General features: G+C 55.1%; 1 protein-coding gene across 6 annotated transcripts in view; it reads right to left on the reverse strand.

Annotated features, from left to right (window-relative positions):
- The window catches only part of TOGARAM2 (TOG array regulator of axonemal microtubules 2), a 59,878-nt gene extending 35,842 nt beyond the window's left edge, over window positions 1-24,036 (reverse strand). For 2 of the 6 annotated variants that reach the window (XR_014842351.1, XM_085019710.1), the window contains exons 1-6: window positions 22,665-23,043; window positions 9,390-9,554; window positions 7,552-7,674; window positions 6,845-7,126; window positions 5,767-5,978; window positions 4,813-5,003 (exon numbers count right to left, since the gene is read on the reverse strand). Coding sequence is in view for 2 of the 6 variants with exons in the window: in XM_085019710.1 (XP_084875836.1) it covers window positions 4,813-5,003; window positions 5,767-5,978; window positions 6,845-7,126; window positions 7,552-7,674; window positions 9,390-9,417 (836 nt within the window). In the remaining 4 variants the exon portion in view is untranslated. Of the gene's footprint in view, window positions 1-4,812; window positions 5,004-5,766; window positions 5,979-6,844; window positions 7,127-7,551; window positions 7,675-9,389; window positions 9,555-22,664; window positions 23,095-23,633 lie in introns of those variants that run through there. The other 4 variants (XR_014842350.1, XR_014842349.1, XM_021087671.2 and 1 more) reach the window with 4 other exon arrangements.
- Between the last annotated feature and the right edge of the window lie 1,361 nt (window positions 24,037-25,397).

Raw genomic sequence — 25,397 nt, forward strand, 5'->3', positions numbered from 1 at the left:
AGCTGGGGTGGGGTGATGGGGAGAGGGCTCTTCCTTCTGCGCTTTATCTTGGCTGTGAGTGAGGGGGCTCTTCCTAAGGTGTTTTGTCAGCCATAGGGGTGGTGACTGCTCCTTATTTTCACAATTCCTATATTCTGCAGCATTCTCTGTACTTTTTTTTTTTTTTTTTTTTTTTTTTTGCATTTTATGGCCACACTCGCGGCATATGGAGGTTTCCAGGCTAGGGGTTGAATCGGAGCTGTAGCTACCGGCATACACCACAGCCACAGCGTCACAGTATCCGAGCTGTGTCTGCAACCTACACCACAGCTCATGGCAACGCTGGATCCTTAACTCACTGAGGGAGGCCAGGGATGGAACCCACAACCTCATGGATCCTGGTTGGGTTCATTAACCACTGAGCCACGAAGGGAACTCTGCATTCTCTTTACTTTTCACTAGCCAATTCCTTGTTTTCCTAACCCATTTTTCAGTTAACAATTCTCTATATTAAACTTTTCCTGTTCATTATACGTGCTTTCTGGGACGTAAAGTACAGCATGACAACTGTAGCTAACAACGCTGTATTGTAGATTTTAACGTTGCTGAGAGAGTAGATCTTAAAAGTTCTCATCACAGGGGAAAAATTATAAGCATGTGCAGTGGCATCTTACTGGGGCAATGATTTTGCAATATTCACATCTATCAGATCATTATGTCCCTATACCTTCAACTTACACACCATTACATGTCAAATATATCTCAATAAAACTGGAAAAACAAACAAATAAACAAACAACTTCCCCTATCAAACTATTGGCTTCTCTCTCCTGATTGGGCCAAGGCTGATCCATACCTATCTCTTACTACATAACGAGTCATACTAAAACTTTGGGTTGAGGGGCTGAAGTGGAGCTGCTCCTGGCTGCCTGAGGTGGGCACAGGCCACTGAAAACCCTGGTGCTGCTTCCTTCCAGCAGGCCTGGCTGCATCCTCCTCCAGCTCCCTCAGCAGCTTCCACCCCCAACTCAGCGTGCACAGCCCATGCCACACTGTGGTTTCTGGTGGGCTTTCTAAATCAGATCTGATGTCGCTTCCACACCAGAAAGCCGACCGTGGCCCCTCATTGCCTCGGGATAAAGCTTACACGCCCTTCGGCCCTGCTTACCTCGACTGCCTGTCACGCACAAACACGGTGCTGCTGGAAAACTGCCAGTTTCCTGAAGGCCTCACTCACCCTTCATGTCTTTCCTCCTCCTTTTCCACCTCTCCAACTTCCCCTCAGCCTTCAAAACTCAGCTCAGGCCTTACCGCCTTCAAGAAGTCCCAGCCTGACTGAGGTCATTTTCCACTACACCCCCCACCATGAGAGGAGCTTTCTATCTCGGCACTTGCCTCGTTGGACTTTGAGTCAATGGTTTATGAATAAATCTCTCCCACGAGCACCTAGAACACAGAGACTGTCTTGTTTGGCTTTGTTTTCATAGCACTTGGCACAATGCCTGGCACAGAAGTGGTGCTTAATAGCTTTAGAATGAGTAAGTGAATGCATGGATGGATGGATGGATGGATGGATGGATGGATGGATGGATGGGTGGATGGGTGGGTGGATGGATGGATGGATGGATGGATGGATGGATGGATGGATGGGTGGATGGATGGATGGATGGATGGGTGGATGGATGGATGGATGGATGGGTGGATGGATGGGTGGATGGATGGATGGATGGATGGGTGGATGGATGGATGGGTGGATGGATGGATGGGTGGATGGATGGATGGATGGATGGGTGGATGGATGGGTGGATGGATGGATGGATGGATGGATGGATGGATGGGTGGATGGATGGGTGGATGGATGGATGGATGGATGGGTGGATGGATGGATGGATGGATGGATGGATGGATGGATGGATGGGTGGATGGATGGATGGGTGGATGGATGGATGGATGGATGGGTGGATGGATGGGTGGATGGATGGATGGATGGATGGGTGGATGGATGGATGGATGGATGGATGGATGGATGGGTGGATGGATGGATGGATGGATGGGTGGATGGATGGATGGATGGATGGATGGATGGATGGATGGATGGGTGGATGGATGGGTGGATGGATGGATGGATGGATGGGTGGATGGATGGATGGGTGGATGGTTGGATGGGTGGATGGGTGGATGGGTGGGTGGGTGGATGGATGGGTAGATGGGTGGGTGGGTGGATGGATGGGTGGGTGGGTGGGTGGATGGGTGGATGGGTGGGTGGGTGGGTGGATGGATGGGTGGATGGATGGATGGGTGGATGGATGGATGAGTGGATGGTTGGATGGGTGGATGGGTGGATGGGTGGGTGGGTGGATGGATGGGTGGATGGGTGGGTGGGTGGATGGATGGGTGGGTGGGTGGGTGGGTGGGTGGGAGGGTGGATGGATGGGTGGGTGGGTGGGTGGGTGGGTGGGAGGGTGGATGGATGGATGGATGGATGGGTGGATGGATGGATGAGTGGATGGTTGGATGGGTGGATGGGTGGATGGGTGGGTGGGTGGATGGATGGGTAGATGGGTGGGTGGGTGGATGGGTGGGTGGATGGGTGGGTGGGTGGATGAGTGTGTGGGTGGGTGGGTGGATGGGTGGATGGATGGATGAAATGGTAGTGGAGGCTCCTTTCCAGACATTTGCTCACCTCACAGAGTCAAAGGAGAGAAATCCATGCCACAACCAGATAGCAAGTGGGCAGATACTTATCGCATGGTTAACCTATGGCAGGTATCAAGCTTGATACCTCGGGAGCCACAGAGATTTCCACATATGGCCCCTACTCTGCAGTGCTCCAAGTTAAAGAATCCAAATGAGATTGAAGTAAAAGTTGAGCAAATCGGTGGGAGAGAGGTGGTGGGGCAGTCCGCAGGCCAGATGCTGCGGGGTCAGTGCTGAGAAGGCACTTCCCTTCCTCCTACCCCAGGGGGCCAATGAAGATCTGAGAGTGAGGGGAGACGTGGAGCTGGGGCTTGAAAAACGTAGGAACGGATCAGCGGGCCAAGGGTGAAAGGCTTGTGTCGGGGCTGCAGGGGTGAAGGAGGGGAGGGCTTGACACAGGGGGGTCTGGAGGGTGGGCAGGTTCCTTCGGAGCAGCACAGAGGAAGTGTGGAGGGGTGGGGGCACGGGCTGGGCCCCCAGCCCGTGCCCTGAATGCCTGGCCAAGGAGACTTGCTTTTAAGCTGAAGTTAATAACAGTGAGATGCATGGTAAAGACGTATTCAGGGTGTGGATGAAAACAGATTAGGATGGAAAGCCGCGGGCTGCTGCAAGGAGAAGTGGCAGGAGATATGGGCAGAGGTCAAGAGGGGGCCCGTAAGTGCAAACTGAGAGGAAGGGCCAGGGCAAGAAAGAGGTGACAGCTTTTGTATTTTTCTCTTGTTGTTTAAGAAAGACCTGATAGGGTGTGGCAACCTGTTAGGAACAGGAGCAAAAGTCAGAGATGATGCTGAAAGTGGGAGATCAAAGAGGATGTCAACACCTCAGGGGAAACCTGGAGTCGTGGGAGGCAGGCAGTTTGGAGAAACACAGGGTGCTCCGTCCGTGGCGGCACATCCTCCCTCCTCCCTCCCCGCCTCAGGCGCTGCATCTGCATCAGCCATGAGGACCCTGGGGATGCTCCACAGGAGGATGGAAGCACGGAGCTTGGCTCCCGGAGACCTCAGGGTAGAGCAGGGAATGCGGAAGTCACCCAGCCCATGTGAACTCGGGAGCCACTGCAGAGATCAGATTCCCAGGGGAGAACAAGGTGAGGGCAAAGGGTCCTGGAACAAATTTAAGCAATGATGAAAGAGGGGGCACGGGAGACTGTCTGGAAGGTCGAGAGGTGTCTTTAAAGTCAGGAAGGAGAAGAGCTCAAGGGCATCAGCAGCTCCAACGATGCAAAAAAAGTCAAGAGCAATGGGAGGGGAGGAAATGTCACTTGTCTGGGGCCAGAGAGTCATGAGCGCCAGCAAGACCTCTGGGCAGGTTGGGGGGGTGTCTGAGCAGGAAAGAAAGAAGTGCTGATGGGGAGGAGGCAGACGTCAACGAGGAGGCCAATGGCAAAATCAAGCAGAGACTCAAATCTAGGCCCTCCCACACTCCACCAGGAGCGGGAAATATGTGGACATGTGTACAGACAGAAGGGGAGGCGGCATGGGAGACAGAGTGAAGAAGCTTGAAGAAAAAACGAGTACAGCAGATGCCAAAGAGGGTTCCCTCTCTCTCTGTCTTGCTCTCGCTCTCTCTCTCTCTCTCTCTCTCTCGCTCTCTCTCTCACACACACACACACACACACACTTGCTCCAACATTAGTGACTCTGGGCTGTTCTTGGCTGTGTGGATCACACCGCCTGCCCCACTTAAAGCCCTAAGTCCGGATTCATTACCTTTACCTAATGGTTCCTAGGCTTTTTGGGGTATGAAGACCCCAAAAAAGTTTTATGGACTCCTCCTCCCCATACATAGTATCCATTCAGAAGATGCATCACTACAAAGCGCTACCATGATTTCAACAGAGCTTTAAAATAATTTGTATTTAATTCATCCCTGCGGCAACCGCACACAACAGGACACTGGCAGAAGGTAGAAGCCAAGACATTGTTCATTAAGCCCATACACCCGTCCTGCTGGAGTCAAGGGTAAGAGCTGTGACCGTCCCAGGTCCCTGAGGCTCAGGGTGGGGCACCTGGCCTCTACTCACCTGGCCCTAAGAGCTCTGCCTTGGCGTGGAGGTTCCGTCATGGGGAGCTCAAGCGGATCTGGGGATTTAGAAGAGAGGGGACCACAAGGTAGCTTGGACTTAGGGATGCTTACCGTGTGGGGGGTGGCCTCAGGCCCATGAGGACGTCCTGGCCTGGAGGTGGGAGGCTGGGAAGGGAGCCAGGTGTGCAGGCGGAGGTCCCGGCGGGCACCCCGGCCTTTGGGATGGGCGGGATCACGATGCCCCCCAGGGACCTGTGCATCTTCTCATCATTGCAGTGCAGGTACTGCTGGGAGATCTTCACCTGCCAGTGGGGGTGGGGAAGGGGGAGGGGTCAGGTCCAGGAAACGTTCCACTCTGGATGCACACCGCCCGGGCACCTCTCACAGGGCCATCCTTTCTATCCAGAGCCACCTGGGCGACAATGCTGGCAAGCAGCCTCTGGGTTCTCTTGCCAGCCACCAACCTGGGACCCTGGGCTCATTGTTTCCTCACCATTGCAGCCAAGAAGGGGGTTCCCTCATTCCCACTCCAGCCCCTCTGTTGTTATTATTTGTTTTCCTGTGCTTCTCATTTCAGAAAATCCTAGGGCATGAGAGCTGAAAGGGAGCCTCAAAAACATCGGGTCCGGTTCCCTCTTTTGAATGCAAACTGGGGCCCAGAGAGGGAAGTGACTTGCCCAAGGTCACACAGCAGTAAAGGGCAGTGTGGAAACCAGAACCCAAGTCCTGGCCCAGCATCTCTTTCCCCATCTGCCACATTCCCTTGCCAAAAATGGGGAGGCCCGAAGCCTGAAGAATTCTGTAACATTTAGACCAGAGAAGACTTGGGAAGCACTGAATGTAGGCCTAAGACAGGCGATCACCGAGCCTCTGCTCAGAGGGAGGGGGGCCCGCATCTCTGGGCAGCCTGGCTGCCAAGACTTGATGCTGTGGGGGAAGGTGAGACGAGGGCAGCCCTGAGACACGTCCAGAGATGCTCAGAGCTCGGGAGCAGGGGTTGGGAAAGAACAGAAAGACAGACAGAGGGACAGGGTGGCAAGTCTTAGAGCAGTCGAATGACCTTACCTCCTGGGCACCAGGTCTCAGCCCCTGGGGACCCTGACTGCTCTGGGGTGGGTCCAGGCCATTCTCCTTGGCTCCGCTAGCCTCCGGGGTGGTGGGCATGCTCTGGATGGGGGGCATCAGCCTGGGCACCCTCAGCAGCCTCTGAGAGGTGACCCGGGGGATGGTGGTCCTCAGGGGAACTCCTCTGGGGCCTCCCCCAGGATCCAGAGAGGCTGTGAGGGTAGGAAGTAAGTTAGTCCCAGGAGTGTGGGGATGGGGGTGGGATTAAATGAGATACTGGCAGCAGGGCCTTGTATCCTGGGGAGCTAAGAGCGTGAGAGGAGAGGGCACCCACCCCTACCACTGGGCTATGCTCCTATACAATCTGATAGAAAGTGTCCATCAGAGTCACCTATTTAAAATTCAGGGAGTTCCCTTGGTGGCTCAGTGGTTAACGAATCTGACTAGGAACCATGAGGTTGCGAGTTCGATCCCTGGCCTCGCTCAGTGGGTTAAGGATCCTGCATCGCCGTGAGCCGTGGTGTAGGTAGCAGACACAGCTCGGATCCCACGTTGCTGTGCGCTGTGGCATAAGCCGGTGGCTACAGCTCCGAATAGACCCCTAGCCTGGGAACCTCCATATGCTGTGGGTGCAGCCCTAGAAAAGACAAAAAATAAAAAAATAAAAAATAATACAATTCAGGGGTAGGTTGGGTAGAAAGGGAAACAGAATTAGGGCTGGATAAGGAGTGAGGACAGCAGCTGCTAGTCCTTATGTCCATCTGAAGACCACTGGGTGGTTTTAAGCTAGGTTGGGAGGAAGAACATGATCAGATTTGTGTTGGAAAAGAATTCCTCCGCAGCACAGACTAGAAGGAGGCGAGGGTGGGGATGGGGAGGCCGGCTGGGAGCAGCTGCAGAGGCCCAGGTGGGAAACGGTGTTCTGAGGAGGAGGCGAGGGGGCTTGGCAGATGCCCCCCGCCCAGCCCCGAATGGACCCCGGCTGCCAGCTGGACACCTGCTGATCCTCACAGCCCAGGGGGTCGGGGGTCCCTGACCTTGGATGGATAGTGGCAGGTGGACAGGACCCAGGGCTCACCCCGGGAAGACGCTGCCAAGCCCTCCGAGAGTCTCCTTTTCTTGAGCTTGTCCTTGATCTGGGTGGTGTCCCGGGCCGCGCTGTTGGCCTCTGACTCCAGCGAGGGCAGTGGCACCAGGGGGTGGGGGCCCAGAGACAGGGTCCCAAGGTTCCTGGGGTGGCCATTCCTGGCCTGCCAGCCCTTCAGAGGAGCATCCAGCTTGAGGCCGTCAGGGGCCTCATGTCCACTCAAGAGCTGTGACGGCTTCTCCAGCAGGACGCTGGGCGTTGGTTGGAGAGAGGCTGAGGGAGACAGAGCCAAGAGCTGCTGTGCTAGCGGAGCCCACCTCCCCCCCACCACCGCCTGGGGTGCCGAACCTTGCCTAGGCCTCGGAGCGAGGGACAGCGGGCCCTGCCACCCCAGGAGAGCCCCACTTCCCTATTCCTGCAGCCCCCCTCTTACATCTTCATCCCCTGAGGCACAGAATTGAAAGGACCCGCCTAAAACCTAAGGGCATTTCAGCAGGGACCACGGTAAAGATAACACCCACCGCTAGCTTGAGGACACAGCCGGGCATCGAAACACACCCGTCCCCTCCCTCCAGGACGAGGCCCAAGCTCTGCTCTGTGGTCACTGGCCTGACTGGGCAGCTGCCAGGTAGAATCTCCCATTCTCCACCCAAAGGCCCCCAAGAGGCTGCCATGTCACCAGGCCCCAAAAGTCTCACCTTCTCCAAAAGTCTTCAGGCTGGAGTCGCTGCCTCCCCCGGCGAGGGCGCAGGGCCCGGCACTGGTACCACTGGTACGAGGGACACTCCCACAGTACACGGCCCCTGGAGCCAGAGCCTTGCCTGGGGCCGGAAGCACAGGGAGAGCGGCGTGTTGGAGCCCACCAAGGCCGAACTGGAAACAGTCACCCAGGCACGCTGCCACCCAGCCCCCAAGGCAGAGCCTGGCCCTCAGTTGGGGGCTTGCTGCCCCCACCCCAGCTTTTCCGAGCCCTCAGGGCCTGACCTCCCGGCTTTGCTCCAAAGCCCTCCTCCCAGCACCGCTTTTCAGCCGCCTTCACGGGCTCCCCTGCCTGCTCCCCCCCACCAGCCCCCATGTCCACGGACTCACACGGGCTGCTCACACAGCCAGGCCTTCCATCATCCCCCGCCCACGGTACCCCTCTCATTACCTGTCCCACGCCCCTCTCTGGGGGTCCCCGGGCCCCTCATCAGCACGTCCTACACTGATCCTTCATCTTCTCTCCTGAACCTCCCCAGCTCACTGGACGGCATCACTGATCCCTTCTGCAGGTATATATTTACTGCTTCCCCATCAGGGACTCGGCCCTTCACAGCCCCAGGTGACATGCTCACTGGTCCTCAGGGGGGCATGAAGTCGTGGGGGAGGCAGTGAGTAGCAGCAGCAACAGTGCAGGGGCCGAGAGCACTGGCCAGGGGTGGGGACAGGCTAGGCTTCCCAGAGCGAGGGGACCGTGAGCTTCTTCCTTTAAGAAGCTTTGCCCCTCCTTGCACCCCGGGCACCCCCCATCTCACTCGCCTCTCCTTGCCTTTCCCGTCCTCCCTGGGACAGGGACCAAATCGTATTCATTGTGTGAGCTGAACTGTTGGTCCTACACCTCCGTGGCTCAGCGCCTCCCGGGCACAACTCAAGACCATCTTTGGGGCCCTACCCCGCCACCTGGAGAAGACTCCACAAAGTGGACACCCAGGACCCCATCCCCAGGGGTTCCCATCCTGGTCCATTACCTGTGTGACCTTGAGGAAATGACCTCTCCGAGGCTCGGTTCCCAGATCCATAAAGGAGCTGGACTTGCCCAAGGGTTCATAGGATCCCAGCTTCGTTTGATTTCTTAATTTCTAGGTTTTTCTTAAGCCTTCGGCACCTCCCCTTTCCCTCCAAGTATCCAATGTCAGGCAGGATCTGTGCAGCACTAAACTGTGCAGTTGTTTTCCTGTTCATCAGTGAAAGCCCCCGATGCTCGGCCGGGGGAGAGTGACCTGTCTCCGGAAGTGCCCAGGCAGTCTGCATTTTCCACTTTCCTCCCGAGGGCTCACCAGGCCCCTGCTCCTCCAGGAAAAGCGCCTCCCCACCTCACGAGCACCCATTTCCTCCAGGCCAGGACCTCTGATCTCCTCACTCCCCAGACGAAACCGAGGCTTACACGGCCGGTTCCCAGGGGCCGCACCAGGCCTGGAACCTGTCTCCCGACAGAGCCGGCCACACTGCTCCCACTCTCCTGCCCACTCGGCTGAGAAAACGGGACCACTCAGCCCTTCCTGAGCCCCCACTCCTGCATCCTCTGCCCATCGCCATCCTCCCGCTGCCAAACCCACAGAACACCACAGTCAGCCAAGCAGAGAGCGGAGGCCAAGTTCAGGCCAAGGAGGCCAGAGCCACCCCTTCCCCCCGCACAGGAGGCCACGCAGGGAGGGCCCATGAGAGCCTGGTGGGATGGAAAGGCACAGCCGCCCGGGTGCATCTCCCAGGCAGAGCACAGCCCTGGGAGGAGCCAGGGAAGATGCCCACCCCCATGACCTACCTCGGTGCCCCTTACCTGGGGGGAGGGCGTCACGGGTGCCCATGCCCTGGGTAGAGAAGGCACCTGGGAGGTTGTCCAGAGGCAGCAGCTGCTTTCTGGGCCGTGAGTACAATCCTCAGGCATCTAGAGCTGTATTATTACCCCGAGCTGTAACATCCAGGGACCTACAATGGGGAGAGGCTGCGGGAAGTCAGGACAAGTCATGAACACTTTTCAAACCACTTCACAAGAAACTCTTTTTTTTTTTTTTCGGGCCACACCTGTGGCATATGGAAATTCCCAGGCTAGGGGTCAAACTAGACCTGCAGCTGCTAGCCTACACCACAGCCACAGCAACTCTAGATCCAAACCATGTTTGTGACCTACACCATAGCTCATGGCAACACTGGATCCTTAACCCACTGAGCGAGACGAGGGATCGAACCCACGTCCCCATGGATACCAGTCAGGGTGGTTAACCACTGAGCCACCATGGGAACTCCCTAACTTCATTTTTTTTGCCATGTGACAAGGGTCTCGCTGCAGATTCTGTGACTTTAAACAATTTTATCAATTCTCTGGTGACCTATTTTCACCCTGACCAGAGGGCAGGTGGAAGCCAGAGCCAACCAGTGATAAAATCAGGGCCAAAGGCCACATCTCCCAAATCTCCTGGTTTCCACTCGAGAGCAGGTCCCTTGAGATATCATCCAGGGACAGGGCAGGAGGCAATGCCAAATTCCTTCTGCTGAGCAACAAATCCCAACTCAGGAACTGAGAAAACCCACCTTCCACCTGGAAGACCCACCCCCCGCAACATCCCCACCCAGGCCCCAGAAGTGACAGCAGCTCCTAGCAACCCTCCTGGCCAAACAGAGGTTCTCTGCCTCTTTCCTCACAACTGGGGGAGAAGGCAGTTCCCTGTCTCCTGGGATAAGGATTTGGCCACATGGGAGCGACAAGCAGCCGGGAATACGGGAGGGACAAGGCACTTCTCTGGAGCCGTGTGGAGTGTACTCTGCCCGTCTCAACACCTCTCGCCCCTGAGCTGGGAAACAGACTCAAGAGATTGGCAAGGTGGCTGCTGCCACCAAAGCCCAGCAGGAACCTTCTGCGGTGGGAACAGACCTTCCACGGCTGAATTAACGCGAACAAGCTGGAGTCCAGGCTTTGGGGGAAAGAGAGTTGCAGGCCCCATGGTGCCCACCTCCCAGGTCTAACCAGAGCATCAACTTACTATGCAAACTACACATGGAAAAGCACTATTTAGCTACAGCCCTTGGTCCCAACCTCAGCTGCCAATCAGAATCACCTGGAAACTGATTAAAATGACAGATTTCCAAGGCCTCACCCCAGCCTTGACTGAGGCAGAATCTTCCAGGGAACAGGCCACAGGGATGGGTTGGGGGTGGGGGGAGTGTTGGTTTGGTTTGGTTTCTTAACTCCTGAGTGATTTTGATGTTCCAACAAGATGGAGAACCACTGGGTAAGGGTTTCAGATTCCCTTTATAAGAAGATCCCAGCCCTGTTTCTCACCTTAGGCTGCCAAACTGCTGCCTGAGTTGCCCCAAAGTGATGGCCTCTAGGAGGTAAAAGGTTTGGAGCTGCCTGAGAGCACAGACACGGAAGGCTCAGAGGCACCTTCAGAGCAAGGCTGCCCTGCCCCTGACTTGCCACAACCTCCTGGGCAAGATGCCCACGTGACTGCACACCCTGAGACGCCAGCGTTAAGGACAGGACCAAGATGCCCAAGTGACTGCAGGCCCCGAGAGACATCTGCGGTATGCAAGGGAGTCCTGCGTCCTCCCCATAGCTTGCCCAGGCAACCCAGCAGGCCCGTCCCCACCTGCGTCCACACCTTTGACCGCTCAGGCCCTCAGGGTCTTCCCACAGGACCTCCTCAGTGCCCGCCCAAGGAGAGGCACCCAAGCTGGGTATGGACACAGCCACATCTTCTGTGAGAAATGATGGGGCGGGGGGCACCTCCCCAGGACCTGGTGGGAACTATGGCTCAGTGGATCGCTGTCCAAACCGTACAAACCAGGGTGCGAACTTGCATTCCAAACGTGGACAACGCTTGGGGCTGGGCATGGACAGTGCTTGGTACTGGACCCTGAGGCCCAGCTCACTGAGGCCCTGTGGGACCTGGCACTGTCCTGGGCACCAAGGAGAGACTGTCCTCAGTGGGTAGAGCCAGAGCCTGACCTAAAGGGCTACTGGCAGTGGATTCTGGGACCAGGATCCTGGCCTCAAACCCTGATGTTCGGGATCAGCCAAGGTAGCGTGTTCTCACTCAGGGAAGGGGTGGCCTGAGGTAACCGACCGTTGTCCACTCCTTCCCCTAAAGCCATGACTAAAGAGGTTCCATGGTGACCAACACCGCAGGAATGAACAAAGGCCACAGGAGGGACTCAGGTTTCAAGTGGAAAGGACATAAACACTCAGACTGCCCCAGGAAGGAACATCCGCCCCAAGGACAAAATCCCAACCACGCTGTGGGGGCCAGCACCCCCCCCACCGGGCCCACCTTGCTCCAGAGGGAACAGCCCTTGGGCGGGAGGGCCGGGCTCTGGGGAGCGAGGACATCAGAGCGGGGAGGCTGGGGAAGGGGGCGGCCCCCACTCCTGGACGGGGGGTTCCAGGAAGTCAGAGAGCTCGTCGGCTCAGGTGCCTTTGGTGGGACAACAGTGCCGGGGCCAGGTGAGGAGAGAACAAGGGCAGATCACCAAACCTGGTGTTTGAACCCCCAAGTATGTCTCCCACTGAAAGAGTCTCTGAAGAGGGGCCTCAGGTATAGGCAGCCCCCCACCCCACACCCACCCTCCCACCCCAGTCTGCTCCTGAAGGCCCACCTCGGGACACTGGGACTTTGCCTCGAGGCCAGACACAGCCAGGTTGGAACTCTGCCCGAGCCCCTCTCGAATTAACTTGGGAAGGTTATTTCATTCCTCAGAGCTTTGGTTTCTTCATCTGAAAAAGTGTCCTAACAAAAGGTTTTGTTAAGATTCAATGAAGCCATGTACGAAGATAATTTAGTTCCACTGCTGGGAGGGAATCACGACTGTCGGGTCTGAGCTCTTCCTCCTCCTCCCCAACCCTGCACGTGCACACACGCGCACACACGCACAAATGTGCGAACTCACACCATCTTTTTTTTTCTTTTTAGGGTCGCCCCGGCAGCAGATGGAAGTTCCCAGGCGAGGGGTCAAATTGGAGCTGCAGCTGCCGGCCGGCCCCGCAGCCACAGCAACGCCAGATCGGAGCTGCGTCCGTGACTTACACGGAAGCTTTGAGGCAACACCGGATCCTTAACTTACTGAGTGAGGCCAGGGATTGAACCTGCATCCTCATGGATACTAGTCGGGTTCTTAACCCACTGAGCAACGATGGGAACTCCAAACCCACACCATCTTTAAGGTACCAGGGGCAGCCCTCCATTCCTAAAGAGCCGACACAGGCACCCCTCACGAGGAGGAGACAGATGTTCCCACAGAGTAAGAGGCTCGCACTAGAGGGGCCCTCGGTCTCCAGGGGTTCTGGAGGAGATTCCATGCTGCCTGGACCAGGAAGGGCAGGGATGGCCCCCTGGGAGGGTGGCAGTGCTGTCTGACTAGACACCTGGAGACCCTCCATGGAAAAGCTGCATCTTCACTGGGCCTGGAAGGCAGCAGGATCTCAGGGGGCAGGGAAGGGCATCCCAGGCTAAGGAAGCTCTGAGCAAAGGCACGGAGCATCGAGCAGGAGTTTGGGGGTTGGCAGGAGGGCTGAGCCTAGGCAGGCTGATGAGGGCCGGTGCCTGCAGTGCTCCGTCAAGCCTGAGCTTGCTCTGCAGGCACCGGGAGCTCTGTAGATTTCAAGGAATGACAGACATCATCTGACCTGTGTTTTCATGCAGACCCCTTGGCGGAGGGGAGCGGGGCGGGGGGGTGGATCTGGGATGAGCTTCCTAGGGAAGGAAGCTTTGGACAAAATCTTAGGACTGAAACTTAGAGGCTCCAGCCCAGCCTCTGGACTTGGCACCAAAAATATATTTGCCACTAGTTATTGTCACAGTTTGGACTGGACAGAACACCTTTCCTGTACTGCAGGTGTCTCCCTAAGGATAGGGAATCACCTACCCACCCCTCCACCCATCATATTCACCCCTCCCCGCCCCCAACAACAGGCAGCCCATCCCAGAGACCTCCAGGGAAAACTCTGCATGTTCTCAGGTGAGCTCTTGGGTCCGGTCTTATCCCTGAAAGTCCAAGATCGCTCATTCATTCAACCACATGTGAGGGACTAAGATACAAAAGAAAATGAGACTAAATTGCAACACCTGTGAGCTGTGTGAGCACAGACAGGATACCAAACTTCTCTGAGCCCCAGTTTCTTTAAATGGAAAAAGGGAGATATCGCATACCTCACTTCACTATTACATTCAAGAGAACACAAAAAGCACTCAGTACCAGGTCTGGCCCCTGGCAAGCCAGCGATACCCTGTGGCATTAGTAGGATGGCAATGCATGAGGCTCCCAGCAGCTGCAGGCGGACACAGGTTTGGGTGGACAGGGCAGGAGGCTGTGCAAGTCATCCTGGAAAGACGGCAGAAGAGCGTGGTTTGGGGTAGAGGTGGTTCAAATGGGGGCCAAGGGCAGGTCTGAGAAATCATCAGGAGCCAAGTCAGCAGGACTGGAAGCCTGATTCGCAAAAGGGAGCTGGGGTGTCTAGCCTGCGTCCAGGGCTCTGGCAAGGGGGCTGGAGGCCAGGGTGCCACCTGCTGCCAAGCTGGTGAACACGGCACGAGGTGCCGGTCTGGGAGAGACCCTGAGTCCTGGTTTGTGGCTCCTCCAGGGACCCCAGCTGATCCAAGACTCAAGAGAGGGTGGTCTGGGCTAGAGATACAGGCCAGGAAACCCCTGGCAACCAGACAGCAATGGAGGCCAGGACAGCAGATGCCAGTGGGAACGAGACAGGCAGGGGTGCAACCATCTTGGAAACAGGACCGGGGAACAGCTCTGGGCAAGCCTTGCAAGCTAAAGAACAAAGGCCCAGAGACGACAGGCGGGCTCCCAGGAATAAAAGATTACCTTCATCTCTGCTACACCAACAAGTATACCCACTTGCCACAAGACGAGAAGCTCAGCCATAAATTTAAACCTTATCTGTTCCTGTGCTTTCTTGCAGAAAATTCTCATGCATTCCTTTCCCTTCACAGAAGCACTCCCTACTCCTGACAACGATCACGGAGCCACCTGCTGCTGATCAAAGATGTTTAACTATTTCTGGAAATGATCAGTGATCACGAGACAAACCTCCTTTTTTTGGTTTGGTTTTGGTTGATTTAAATTTTTATTTATTTTAACGATTTTTATTTTTTCCATTACAGATGGTTTACAGTGTTCTGTCAATTTTCTACTGTACATCTAAGTGACTTGGTCACACACACACACACACACATTCTTTTTCTCACATTATCCTCCATCAGAATTTCTCCCTTATTTTAAAGGCAACTCGCTGCCCCTAAAGCTGGCACTTTCCCTGTTTCTCCCTTACGCACAAGCTATCTCTTCTTCTTCCTTTTTTTTTTTTTTTTTTTTTTTTTTTTGTCTTTTTGGCTTTTCTAGGGTTGCTCCCACGGCATATGGAGGTTCCCAGGCTAGGGGTCCAATTGGAGCTGTAGCCACTGGCCTATGCCAGAGCCACAGCAACGCCAGATCCAAGCTGTGTCTGCAACCTACACCACAGCTCACGGCCAACACCGGATCCTTAACCCACTGAGCAAGGCCAGGGATCGAACCCACAACCTCCTGCTTCCTAGTCGGATTCGTTAACCACTGAGCCACGATGGGAACGCCACAAGCTATCTCTTTTAAGGAAAGCTTTGCCTGCCTTCGGGTCTTGGGGAAGGGATATTCATGTCTATGGTATTGCTGTCCAAGAATCTACAAGGAGCCTGAAACAGGAAGATCTGACCACGAGAGAGAGGAGCCCGAGCAAGGAGAGACCGGAGGCCGGGGAGTGGACACCAGGAAGCAGGTGAGCAGAGAATGAGCCGGAGGGTTAACACGCGAAGAAGTGGGATGGGGTTAAGGGCTGAGAGAAGCCCGTTGGATGTGGCCACAAGGGAATTGTCCAGATTAGTGAGAGCAATTTCCATGCAGAGGGGGGCCTGGAGATCCCAGAAAGTGGCTGTTGGAGAGCATGTGGGAAATTAAGAAGAAAACGGGTACAGACCACACTTTGGAGCTGCTGGCTGAGAAAGAGAGGAGAGGGGAGTGCTCGTCGTGGTGCAGCGGAAACGAATCCCACTAGGAACCATGAGGTTGCGGGTTCGATCCCTGGCCTCAATCAGTGGGTTAAGGATCTGGTGTTGCTGTGGCTGTGGTGTAGGCTGGCAGCTGTAGTAGCTCCGATTAGACCCCCAGCCTGGGAACCTCCATATGCTGGGGGTGTGGCCCTAGAAAAAACAAAAAGACAAAAAAAAGAGAGAAAGAGGTGAGGGAGGGGGTGGCCGCTGGGGTGAAGGGTGGGTGGGTGAAGTTTGTGTTGTCTGCTTGTTTATTTGTTCTCTGTGTGTCTTTTTTAAGGATAGGAACTCCTAGAGCATTTTCATGGGAGGAAGAGGAGCCAGGCGAAGGGAAAGGCCCAAGCTGTGGAGGGAGGCAGGGAACTGATGGAGAGGGTTGCGGAGCCACCTGAGCAGGGAGGAGGGCACGGGCACAGGCAGGGGGCCGCCGGGGGCCGAGGTGGCAGAGGGAGCGGGCAGGAAGGCTGTGTGTCATCCATGACGTAGGAGGTTAAGACTGCCGAGCATGAGAGCAGTGAAGTTCTGGAATAGAGGCTATTTTCAGTCCCCCCGCCCCGACCCAATCTATTCCTGCTCCCACCCCAGCCAGGTGCCTCCATCTCTGTTAGCCTGGGGCAGAGGCAATTTCCGCAATGACTCTCAACTTCCAGATGAAGACACAGGCACTCCTACAGTGGGCAGTCCCAAGAGCCACCTCCATCAGAACCAGGGGACTGAGCCGCACACCCACAAGGCCCCCAGTGATAGGCATCCACAGGCCCCTGTCAGGCTCCTGGCTCCAGCAGTGACCGGCACCCAGGCCAGCAGGAAGGCAGTGCCCAGATGAGCAGCCCCTTAGGCTGCTCTGGAGCTGCGCTCACTGGAGACAGGTGCCATCTCCTCTCCCATCATGGGGTCAGATAGGGTAAGTACCCCTGTAATCCCTCTGTCCTCCAGGCAGTATCCGCCAGTCCACGGGAACATAAAGAAATGCAGACAAAGTGCCAAGTACAGCCCCTGGCACAGAGTAATAACCCTCAATCCCTGCTTGTGGCATGAATGAAAGAAGAAATCAAAATTAAAGCACCTCTTTGGAGTCTGCTTGAGAATCAGCCAAGTGAAGGGAACTAACATTTCTTACTTCTGTGCGGCGATGCACTGGGCACTGAGCCAGGCGGTGCCCAATGTTATGCCATTTAACTTTTGAAACTGAGCAACGGGGCAGATGGCATTGTCCTCGTTTTATAGACTGAGGCTCACAGAGGTTAGGAAACGAGATCAAGGCCACAGAGCGACTGAGCGGAAGCAGCAGGGCTGATGCTCTTTCTGCTCTCGGAGGTCGTGGAACACGTGTTTCAGAGCACACGCTTCGGAGGAGACAGACCTGGGTTAAATTCCGTCCTCTGCTAGCTGTGTGACTTCAGGTGGCCTCGCTTCTCTGAGCACACGGCCCATGACTAAGCCTCTCTGAGCCTCCACTCAACTGCAGCAGAAAGAACACTATCACACAAATGTATCGAGAGCGTTCCATAAAATATGCAAAGCATTTAACCAGGTGTCTGGCCCCTAGCAAGGGCTCAATAAATAGTGGCTGCTAATATTATTGTTTGTTTAATAATAATTTTATGGCGTGTGTTCAGCGGTTTAAGGGGAGGAAAAGGTCCTTTTGGAACGTCTTTGAGGCCAGATGTGGCCGGGCTGAGGCTGGGTGGCAAAAAGGAGTAGCCGTCCTTTTGTTGCAGAAGCTTCCTGGGGTGAGCAGGAGGCAGCGGGCAGGCTGGGGCAGGCCACGCCTGCATCGCAGGGACCTCCCGGGTCAGGGTGGAGCTCATGGTCAAGAACCCAAAGCAGTGCGTCTCAACCGCTTTTATGCCTGACACACTTGAGGTAGGTGGCCTTCACCCTGTAAAGGCTCCGCGTGTGCTTTGGGAGGGGGTGGAACCGCGAGAGGAAGGGGATGGCTGCACGCACGTGGAGGTCGGTGATATTTGAAATGGCCCCAAACACCCTCCCCAGGAATTCTAATATGAGAATCACTGGTCTCAAAGATCCAGGAGCATCTATGCCTGAGACAAAGTCTTATTCAAGCTGTGTAGGAAAAATCATAACGGTACAAGAGAAGCAGGGCTGCCCTGTATGATTGCTCAGGTTGGGCACTGCACAAGGGCATCATAATTAAGGGGACACCATTCACACTGCAGACACCACAGATTTGTACACTTATTACAGCCCCTCTCTAATGAATAAAAGTAAAATATCTTAAGAAAAAGGCATTTTTTTCTACTTCACGAAAAGGCACTATATTATCATACCAGCTGAAGTGAGACAGTGAAAGACAAACATCATATAATATCACTTATATGTGGAATCTAACCGAAAAAAGGGTGCAAATGAATTTATTTGCAGGACAGAAAGGCTCATGGACTTTGAAAAGCTTACAGTTACCAAAGGGGACAGGTGAGAGGGGAGGGATGGACTGTGGGTCTGGGATTGGCAAATGCACACTGAGGCGCACAGAATGATTGGCTAACAGGGACCTGCTGTATAGCACAGGGAACTCTGCCCAATAGTCTGTGATAATCTCTATGGGAAAGAATCTGCAAGAGAATGGATGTGTGCACATGTACAACTGAATCACTTTGTTGCACAGCAGAAATGGTCACAATACCATAAACCAAACATACTTCAATAAAACTAAAAAACAAAAGGCACTGCATGGGCAAGAGGCAGCCCTAGGGACAATGGGTATGTAACATAGCCTTTTTAGGGCCACACCCACAGCATATGGAAGTTCCCAGACTAGGGGTTGAATCGGAGCTACAAAGCTACAGCTTCTGGGCTACACCACAGCCACAGCAATGCCAGATCCGAGCCTTGCCTGCAACCTACACCACAGCTCACGGCATTGCCAGATCGTTGACCCACTGAGTGAGGCCATGGATCGAACCTGCATCCTCATGGATCCTAGTGTCATTCATTAACCAATGCGCCACAAAGGGAACTCCCCAGGATGTGTCTTTACATGCATCCCTGCCACTGTTTCCAGCTGCAAGGGGCCTCAGAGGTCAGCTAGTCACCTGGCTGGTAAAACAGGGGTTCATGAGGGACCACATGACACACTCAGGACTGCCAAGAGCCACCAGCTGGCAAGACCCTGAGCAGGGCTAGAAGAAAACCTTCCTTCTCCAATCTCGCTCAGCACTGCAGGGCCTGGCTCCAGAGCCATGACTGCCTCCTGAGGGCTACAGTCCTCAGCCGAGCTGGGTGCCACTGAGTCAAATCCTGCCTCAAATTACGCTGGGACCTGAAGTCTGCTGCCCACCCTGAGATTCCCACCGTCAGGAATGTGTCGTCCTAGAGTTTGATCATAGACCTGGAGTCGAACTAAAAGTGGCCTGGTTGGAGTTCCTACTGTGGCTCAGCAGTAATGAACCTGACTAATATCCATGAGGAGGCCCGTTTGATCCCTGGCTTCAATCAGTGGGTTAAGGATCCGGCATTGCTGTGAGCTGCAGTGTGGGTCACAGATGCTGCTCGAATTTGGCCTTGCTGTGGCTGTGGCTGTGGCTGTGGCTGTGGCCAGCAGCTGCAGCTCTGATTTGACGCCTAGCTTGGGAACTTCCATATGCCATGGGTGTGGCCCTAAAAAGCAAAAAATAAAAATAAAAAATAAAAGCGGCCTGGCCCACTGCCCCTGGAATGCTTTCTGCATGGTTTTGTTGTTGAGTCCCTTGCCCAGGATCTGGAGCTCCAGTCTTCAAACTGCAGCCTGTGAACCCTTGCAGGTGCCAGAGAATCAGAAGGGAGTCGGCAGGAACAAACCATCTTTCCCCATCAGGGTCTCAGCAAAGTTGTGCTGACCATGCCTGATGCCTCAAGGTCTGTCACATTCCAGGAAAGGGCTCTTGACAAACAACTCCCTATAAGAAGATCGGAAGATTTGAGGCCACCAGCTCTGCCCTTCTCCCAGGGGCACCAGGAGAAAGCCAGCTCTCCTTGACCAAGAGCCAGCGTCTCACACAGACCTCTCCAGGGCTTATGCCAGGTTTTGCCTGGGAAACTGAAATGGCTCATGTGGAGGCCATTGTTTTTTCGGTCCTTGTTTTACTGAAGGAAAATCCAAAGCCCAGGAACGGATGTGAGTTGGGCCAAGAATCAGAAGGTTTGAAACAAACTGGAAATCTCAGACCTGCAGACAGTTATTCTTGGAGCCCAGGTTCACGGCTCAAGGATCAATGACAGAGAAATAACATGATGAGTGACTGACCCCCCAAGAAGGAGAATGGGGGAGTAGGGACAGAAAAACAGGAGGGCAGAGAGAAACACGGAGGCTGGGAAGCCAAGTGAAATGAGGGGACTGAGGGAGACGGGGGAAAGGGGTACCAAAAAGGAAGGGAGTGGTGTCCCGCAGGTGCGGCCCTAAAAAAGACAAAAAGAAAAAAACAAAAAAGAAAGAAAAAAAGAAAATACAACTACTTTTCACAGATGCAGCTTGGATCTGGTGTTGCTGTGGCTGTGACATAGGCTGGCAACTGTAGCTCCGATTAGACCCGTAGCCTGGGAACCTCCATTGGCCGCAAGTGCAGCCCTTTTTAAAAAAGACAAAAAGACAAAAAAAAAAAAAAAGGAAGGAAAGTGGGCAGAGGGAGCAGAGTGAGGGCAGGCCCTCATCTGATAATCTTGGAAATTCAAACTAAAGAATGAGATGCTACCAAAGGTTGGCGACAATTAAGACTATAGACGGTACCAAGTGTTGATGGGATGCAGAGCACGTGTGGCCGATGAGGTGTATAAATCACCTGCAAAGCGGTCCGGCTTTATCTGCGATAGTTGAAGATGTGGGAACCTCATGCCAAGCAATTCCGCCCCTAGATATCCGCCCTAGAGAACACCTTGCATGAGTGAACCACGAAGGAGGAGGAGAGTGTTCGTAGCAGTTCTGTTGACGTGGACAGAATCTGGAAGTAATGCCAATGCCCAACGGGAACATGGAGGCATCAGGTATGGTGTATTCATGCCATGGAATATTCCACGGCCACGGAAACGAACAAACCCGCGTGTGCTCTACTCAGCACCACGGATGACTCCACAGCATGATGTTTAGAGAAAGAAGCCGAACACAGAAGACTTAGTAGAGTGTGAGTCTACGTATAGAAAGTTCAAAGGGGGAGTTCCCATCGTGGTGCAGTGGCTAACAAATTTGACTAAGAACCATGAGGTTGCAGGTTCGATCCCTGGCCTCGCTCAGTGGGTTGAGGATCCGGCGTTGCCATGAGCTGTGGTGTAGGTTGCAGATGCGGCTCAAATCCCACGAATCCCACATTGCTGTGGCTGTGGCGTAGGCCAGCGGCTACAGCTCCGATTAGATCCCTAGCCTGGGAACCCATGTGCCGCAGGAGTGGCCCTAGAAAAGGCAAAAAGACAAAAAAATAAAATAAATAAAAAAGAAAGTTCAAAGGAAGACAAAATTAAACAGAGTGCTCGGCAATGCACACGCAGATGGGAAAATCTTATCAAAAAGAAGGCAAAATGAGGACATTAGCAGCTGTGATGAGGAAGGGACCCATGGGGCGGGGAGGGGGCAGTCCTGGGGGCACTGCCAGAGTCTCTCTTTCTTGACCTAGTGGTGGTGGCTACATAGATATTCACTTTATAACTCTTTTTTGGACTTTTAGGGCCACACCCATGGCACATGGAGGTTTCCAGGCTAGGGGTCGAATCAGAGCTACAGCCACCGGCCTACACCACAGCCACAGCCAACACTGGATCTGAGCTGTGGCTGCAATTTACACCACAGCTCACCGCAATGTCAGATCCTTAACCCACTGATCGGGGCCAGGGATTGAACCCGCATCCTCATGGCTACTAGTCAGGTTCATAACCGGCTGAGCCACAACAGGAATGCCTATAAGTCTTCTTTAAACTGTTTCTGAGTTTTCCACATTCTTCTGCAGGAGGTTGAACACACAATTAATAATCAACTTCTAGGTATCCACACAGATGCGCGGAGTCTGGTGCCTCTGAGGTGGCCCTGGGGGCAATGGGAGGCCTTCAGAGGCAGGTCTCTCCAGAGCCCAGTTTGACGTCTCCCTGTCCCTAGCTCCCACTGTGTCCTCTCTCTTCAAACCTGCTAGACCAGGGGCTGTCACAGAGCTGGTCCTGGCAACCAGCCTGGGGTTGGAAAGGCTGCAGGGCCCGTCCTGCCAGGACATGGCAGAGAGCAGTGGGGGACTTGCCAGGCTCAGGACCAGCCCAGTTACTCACCCCTGACCTCCCCATGCTCTGTGACCAACCTCAGTGACCCGCCCACCGAGCACCGGCCCTTTTCTGTCCCTTCCAGCGCTTCCGAGGACATGCCAGTCCCTTGAGGCCCTGGGCCCTTGGTCCGAGGAACATGGCTGGCAAAACCCCAGTCAAAACCCGGAGCAGATTTCAGGCCATGATCATCCCTGCAGTAGTAATAACAGCATTAACAAAAGTGACATCCGGTTAGCACAGGGGCTAATGGGCTGCTCTCCTTGCTGTCCCCGCTCCTCACGAGCAGTCCCAAGGGAGGCGTTATTTAACCCCCACTTTACAAATGAGGAAACTGAGGCTCAGAGAGGAGAGAGCTTGAGTCCACACAGCAGGTAAGAGGTGGAGCCAGAATTCAAACCCAGAGCAGAGCGCATCCCATGCCCATTCAGAGAGCTCAGCCTGGAGGGAAGTGGCGCTGGACCTGCACAGAGTTCCCCCCCCAAACAGAGAGCTCTGACAGAGGCCATGGCCAGGGAGAGGACAGCCTGGGACAGCCCCGCCATCCCTGGCTCTCTCACTCAGAGCATCGGCCCAACCTCCTCGTCCAGAGCTGCCACAGGAAGGCCCAGAGAGAGGACAGGCCCTCCCGGCAGTGACTCAGCTTCCATGGCATGGCCTGATGTCCTTCCTGTGTCCTCACCCTTTGTCCTTGCTCTAGATCAGCTCCTGGACACCCCCGCGATGACTGCAGGCACCCTGCCCCCACATCCCCATGCAAATAGTTTGGAGGACGCGTCACCTCTCACCTTTCCATCCAGAGGCCAAACCTCTATCAGCGGTGGAACCCGGGTTCCATGCTCTCTCTGCAGATGATGCTGCCCATGGGTCCAGGGAGGCAAAGACAGGGCGGCCCCACGCCCGGCCTGCCCTGGCCCCGGCCCAGGCTCGCAGCCCAGGGCTGTGGGTCTCCCGTCTGGGCAGGTGCTGGGGGTGGCCGCTGGCCCCACTGCTGGCACACTCCTGCTCTCTGCCAGGTTATCCTTGAACAAACAAGGCTGCGTAGCAACCACTGCTCCCTGCGTGGGGGAGAGAGGGAGCCAGGAGACGTTTCCCCACGGCCTCGTTTCCTCCAGGGCTCACCTGGGGGCTGGGCACTCCCAAGTGGCTGGCCTGTCCTGTGTGGCTGCCAGAGAGAGAACGCGTGGTGACCAAAGGAAGGGTGCACTCAGCAGCCTCAGGGCAGGGATGCTGTTGGCAGATAAGCCCTGGTTTTGCTGCCACTGGTCTCCGGGCCCCATCCTGGTACAGCTCTTCTCAAGGCGCTGCTACAGGCCAAGAGCAGATAGTATGAGCACCCAGGCCTTGGCAGCAGGCAGAGCTGGGTTTGATTCCCGATCCTGCTTCTTCCAGCTCTGTAACCTCTGGCCAGAGGGTAACCTTTCTCAGCCTCAGTCTCCTCATCTATAAAATGCGGAGACTAGCAGTACTGATTTGCTAGGGTTGCTCTAAGAATTAAATAGGTGCATGTAATACCTTGAGATCCTGTCTAGCCCATCATGGGCCTTCCATCCCTGTAGGTGCCTTTCCCCAGAAACACCTGCACAGCAGAAAGCCTCCTCTCAAACCAGATTCCACTGCAACTTTTGGAAAATGCGAACCCTGGCAGCCCACGTGTGCTTCCTCCCTGAGCCCAGGCCCTTGGACAGAAATCCCAGGCTGGCATCTCCCACCTGGAATGACAACTGCTCCCACCCCTCACCCTACCCCCTTCTCACCTTCTTCATCTAAAGAGTGCCAGGGGAGCTGGGCCTCGCTGATTTTATGCAGGCTTGCAAAGAATCACTCGCCCAAAGACAGTAAGAACTTCCCAGGCAGATCTCCCCATGTGCTTTCCAGAGGAATCAGCAGGCGTGTGACATACAGAGCAGGGAGATGCGGCCAGAGGCTATTCACACACCCAGGAGGGAGGCCTGGCCACCTGAACCACCCGGGCCTGGCCGGGCTTCCCTCCTCGTCTCTGAGGCATCACTGAGGGTGGGCCAGGGTGAGGGGGCTCTCCTGAGGCCCTGGCAGGAGCAGTTTGCATTAACCAAGCTCCAGGAGAGGCCAAGGAGGCCCAGGCAAGGAGCCCTGGGAACAAGTTCCCTGAGCCAGAAGCCCATGGACCTGCTGGGCCCCCCGGGAGGCAAGCTGGCAAATTGCACTGAACTCCTGAACTCCCTGCAGCAGAGGCCCCAGGCAGGTGGCGCTTCCTCTAAACCAGGATCCACGGCAGCAAGGAGGGGGAGATCTGGATTCCCCTGGGAGTTCGGAAGGTACAAAGAAACTCAGGCAGGAGGAAACCTGAGTGTACAGGTGGGGAAACTGAGGCCCGGCACGTAAGCCCTTGGCCAGGTCCTGCAGCTTGTAAGTGAGGGCAAGTTATCAGTGGGAACATCAGACAGGGTGGGGACAGGACGAGGCCTGGCCTCCGTGTCCCTGAGCTCTGCCTGAGGGAGTTGGGGAGTGTACCTTCCCTCAAACCCATCCTCACAGCGAAAATCAGAGCTTCTAAAATACAGATCCGATGGTCACGCCCCAGCTGGACACCCCTCGCGGCTCCCAGTGTCCTTGGGGTCAAGGCCACACTCAACACCACAGCCAACAAGCCCCTCTCACATGGTGGCCCCTGCTCTGTCCTGCCGCAGTGCGTCTTCCTGCTCCCCTCGGTCACCCCTCTGACCCCTGCTGGACCTCTAGCAGAAAGCAGGTCCCGAGGGCTGCCTGTGCCAGATGCCAGAAACATGGGAGACCGGTCTGATTCTGGGTGCTGAGTGACAGAGACCCAACGGTGACCACCTGTGCACCCCTGCATTGCCTGTAATAAGAGAGGTGCCCTTCGCATAGCCCATGAAAACCAGAGCTCTGAGGCCACCCTGGATCTGAGCCCAGCACCGTGTGACTGCGGGTGAGAAACAGCCTCTCGGAGCCCCCAGAGCCCCACGTGCCAAGCAAGGACAGCGGCTCTCCCGCTTCTGGGGTGTGTGGTGGCCCCAGAAAGCACTCAGTGCCTCACCTGGCACAGAGCAGGCCCTTGGCCGGGTCACATGTGTACAATTACTGTGACAAGAAGGTGATGAGAGCGAGCTGGGGCCACGAGGTGTGGCGTCAACCTGAAGCCTAACAGGTAAGAGCTGGCGGGGTGCGGCAGAAGTGCCAAAGGTGCTGAACTCTGGGCCAGGCCCCTGCGAGCCCGGGAAGGTTCAAGTAAGGAGGGGGACACGGATTTGGCCTCTGGAAGCTTTCAGGTAAGTCACTTGAAGAGAACACAGAAGAAAAGGACTTGAATCTCTTGGCCCCAGGAATTTGTTCTTTTCTTTCCTTTTTTTTTTTTTTGTCTTTTTTTTTTTTGTGGTCTTTTCTGGGGTCTCTCCCACGGCATATGGAAGTTTCCAGGCTAGGGGTCTAATCAGAGCTGTAGACGCCGGCCTACACCAGAGCCACAGCAATGCGGGATCCGAGCTGCACCTGCAACCTACACCACAGCTCACGGCAACGCC

This window comes from Sus scrofa, chromosome 3 (assembly GCF_054392235.1).
Source record: "Sus scrofa isolate SSC_HxYL_T2T_F1_AM1 chromosome 3, Sscrofa_HxYL_maternal_Yorkshire_Landrace_v2.0, whole genome shotgun sequence".
Lineage (NCBI taxonomy): Eukaryota > Metazoa > Chordata > Mammalia > Artiodactyla > Suidae > Sus > Sus scrofa.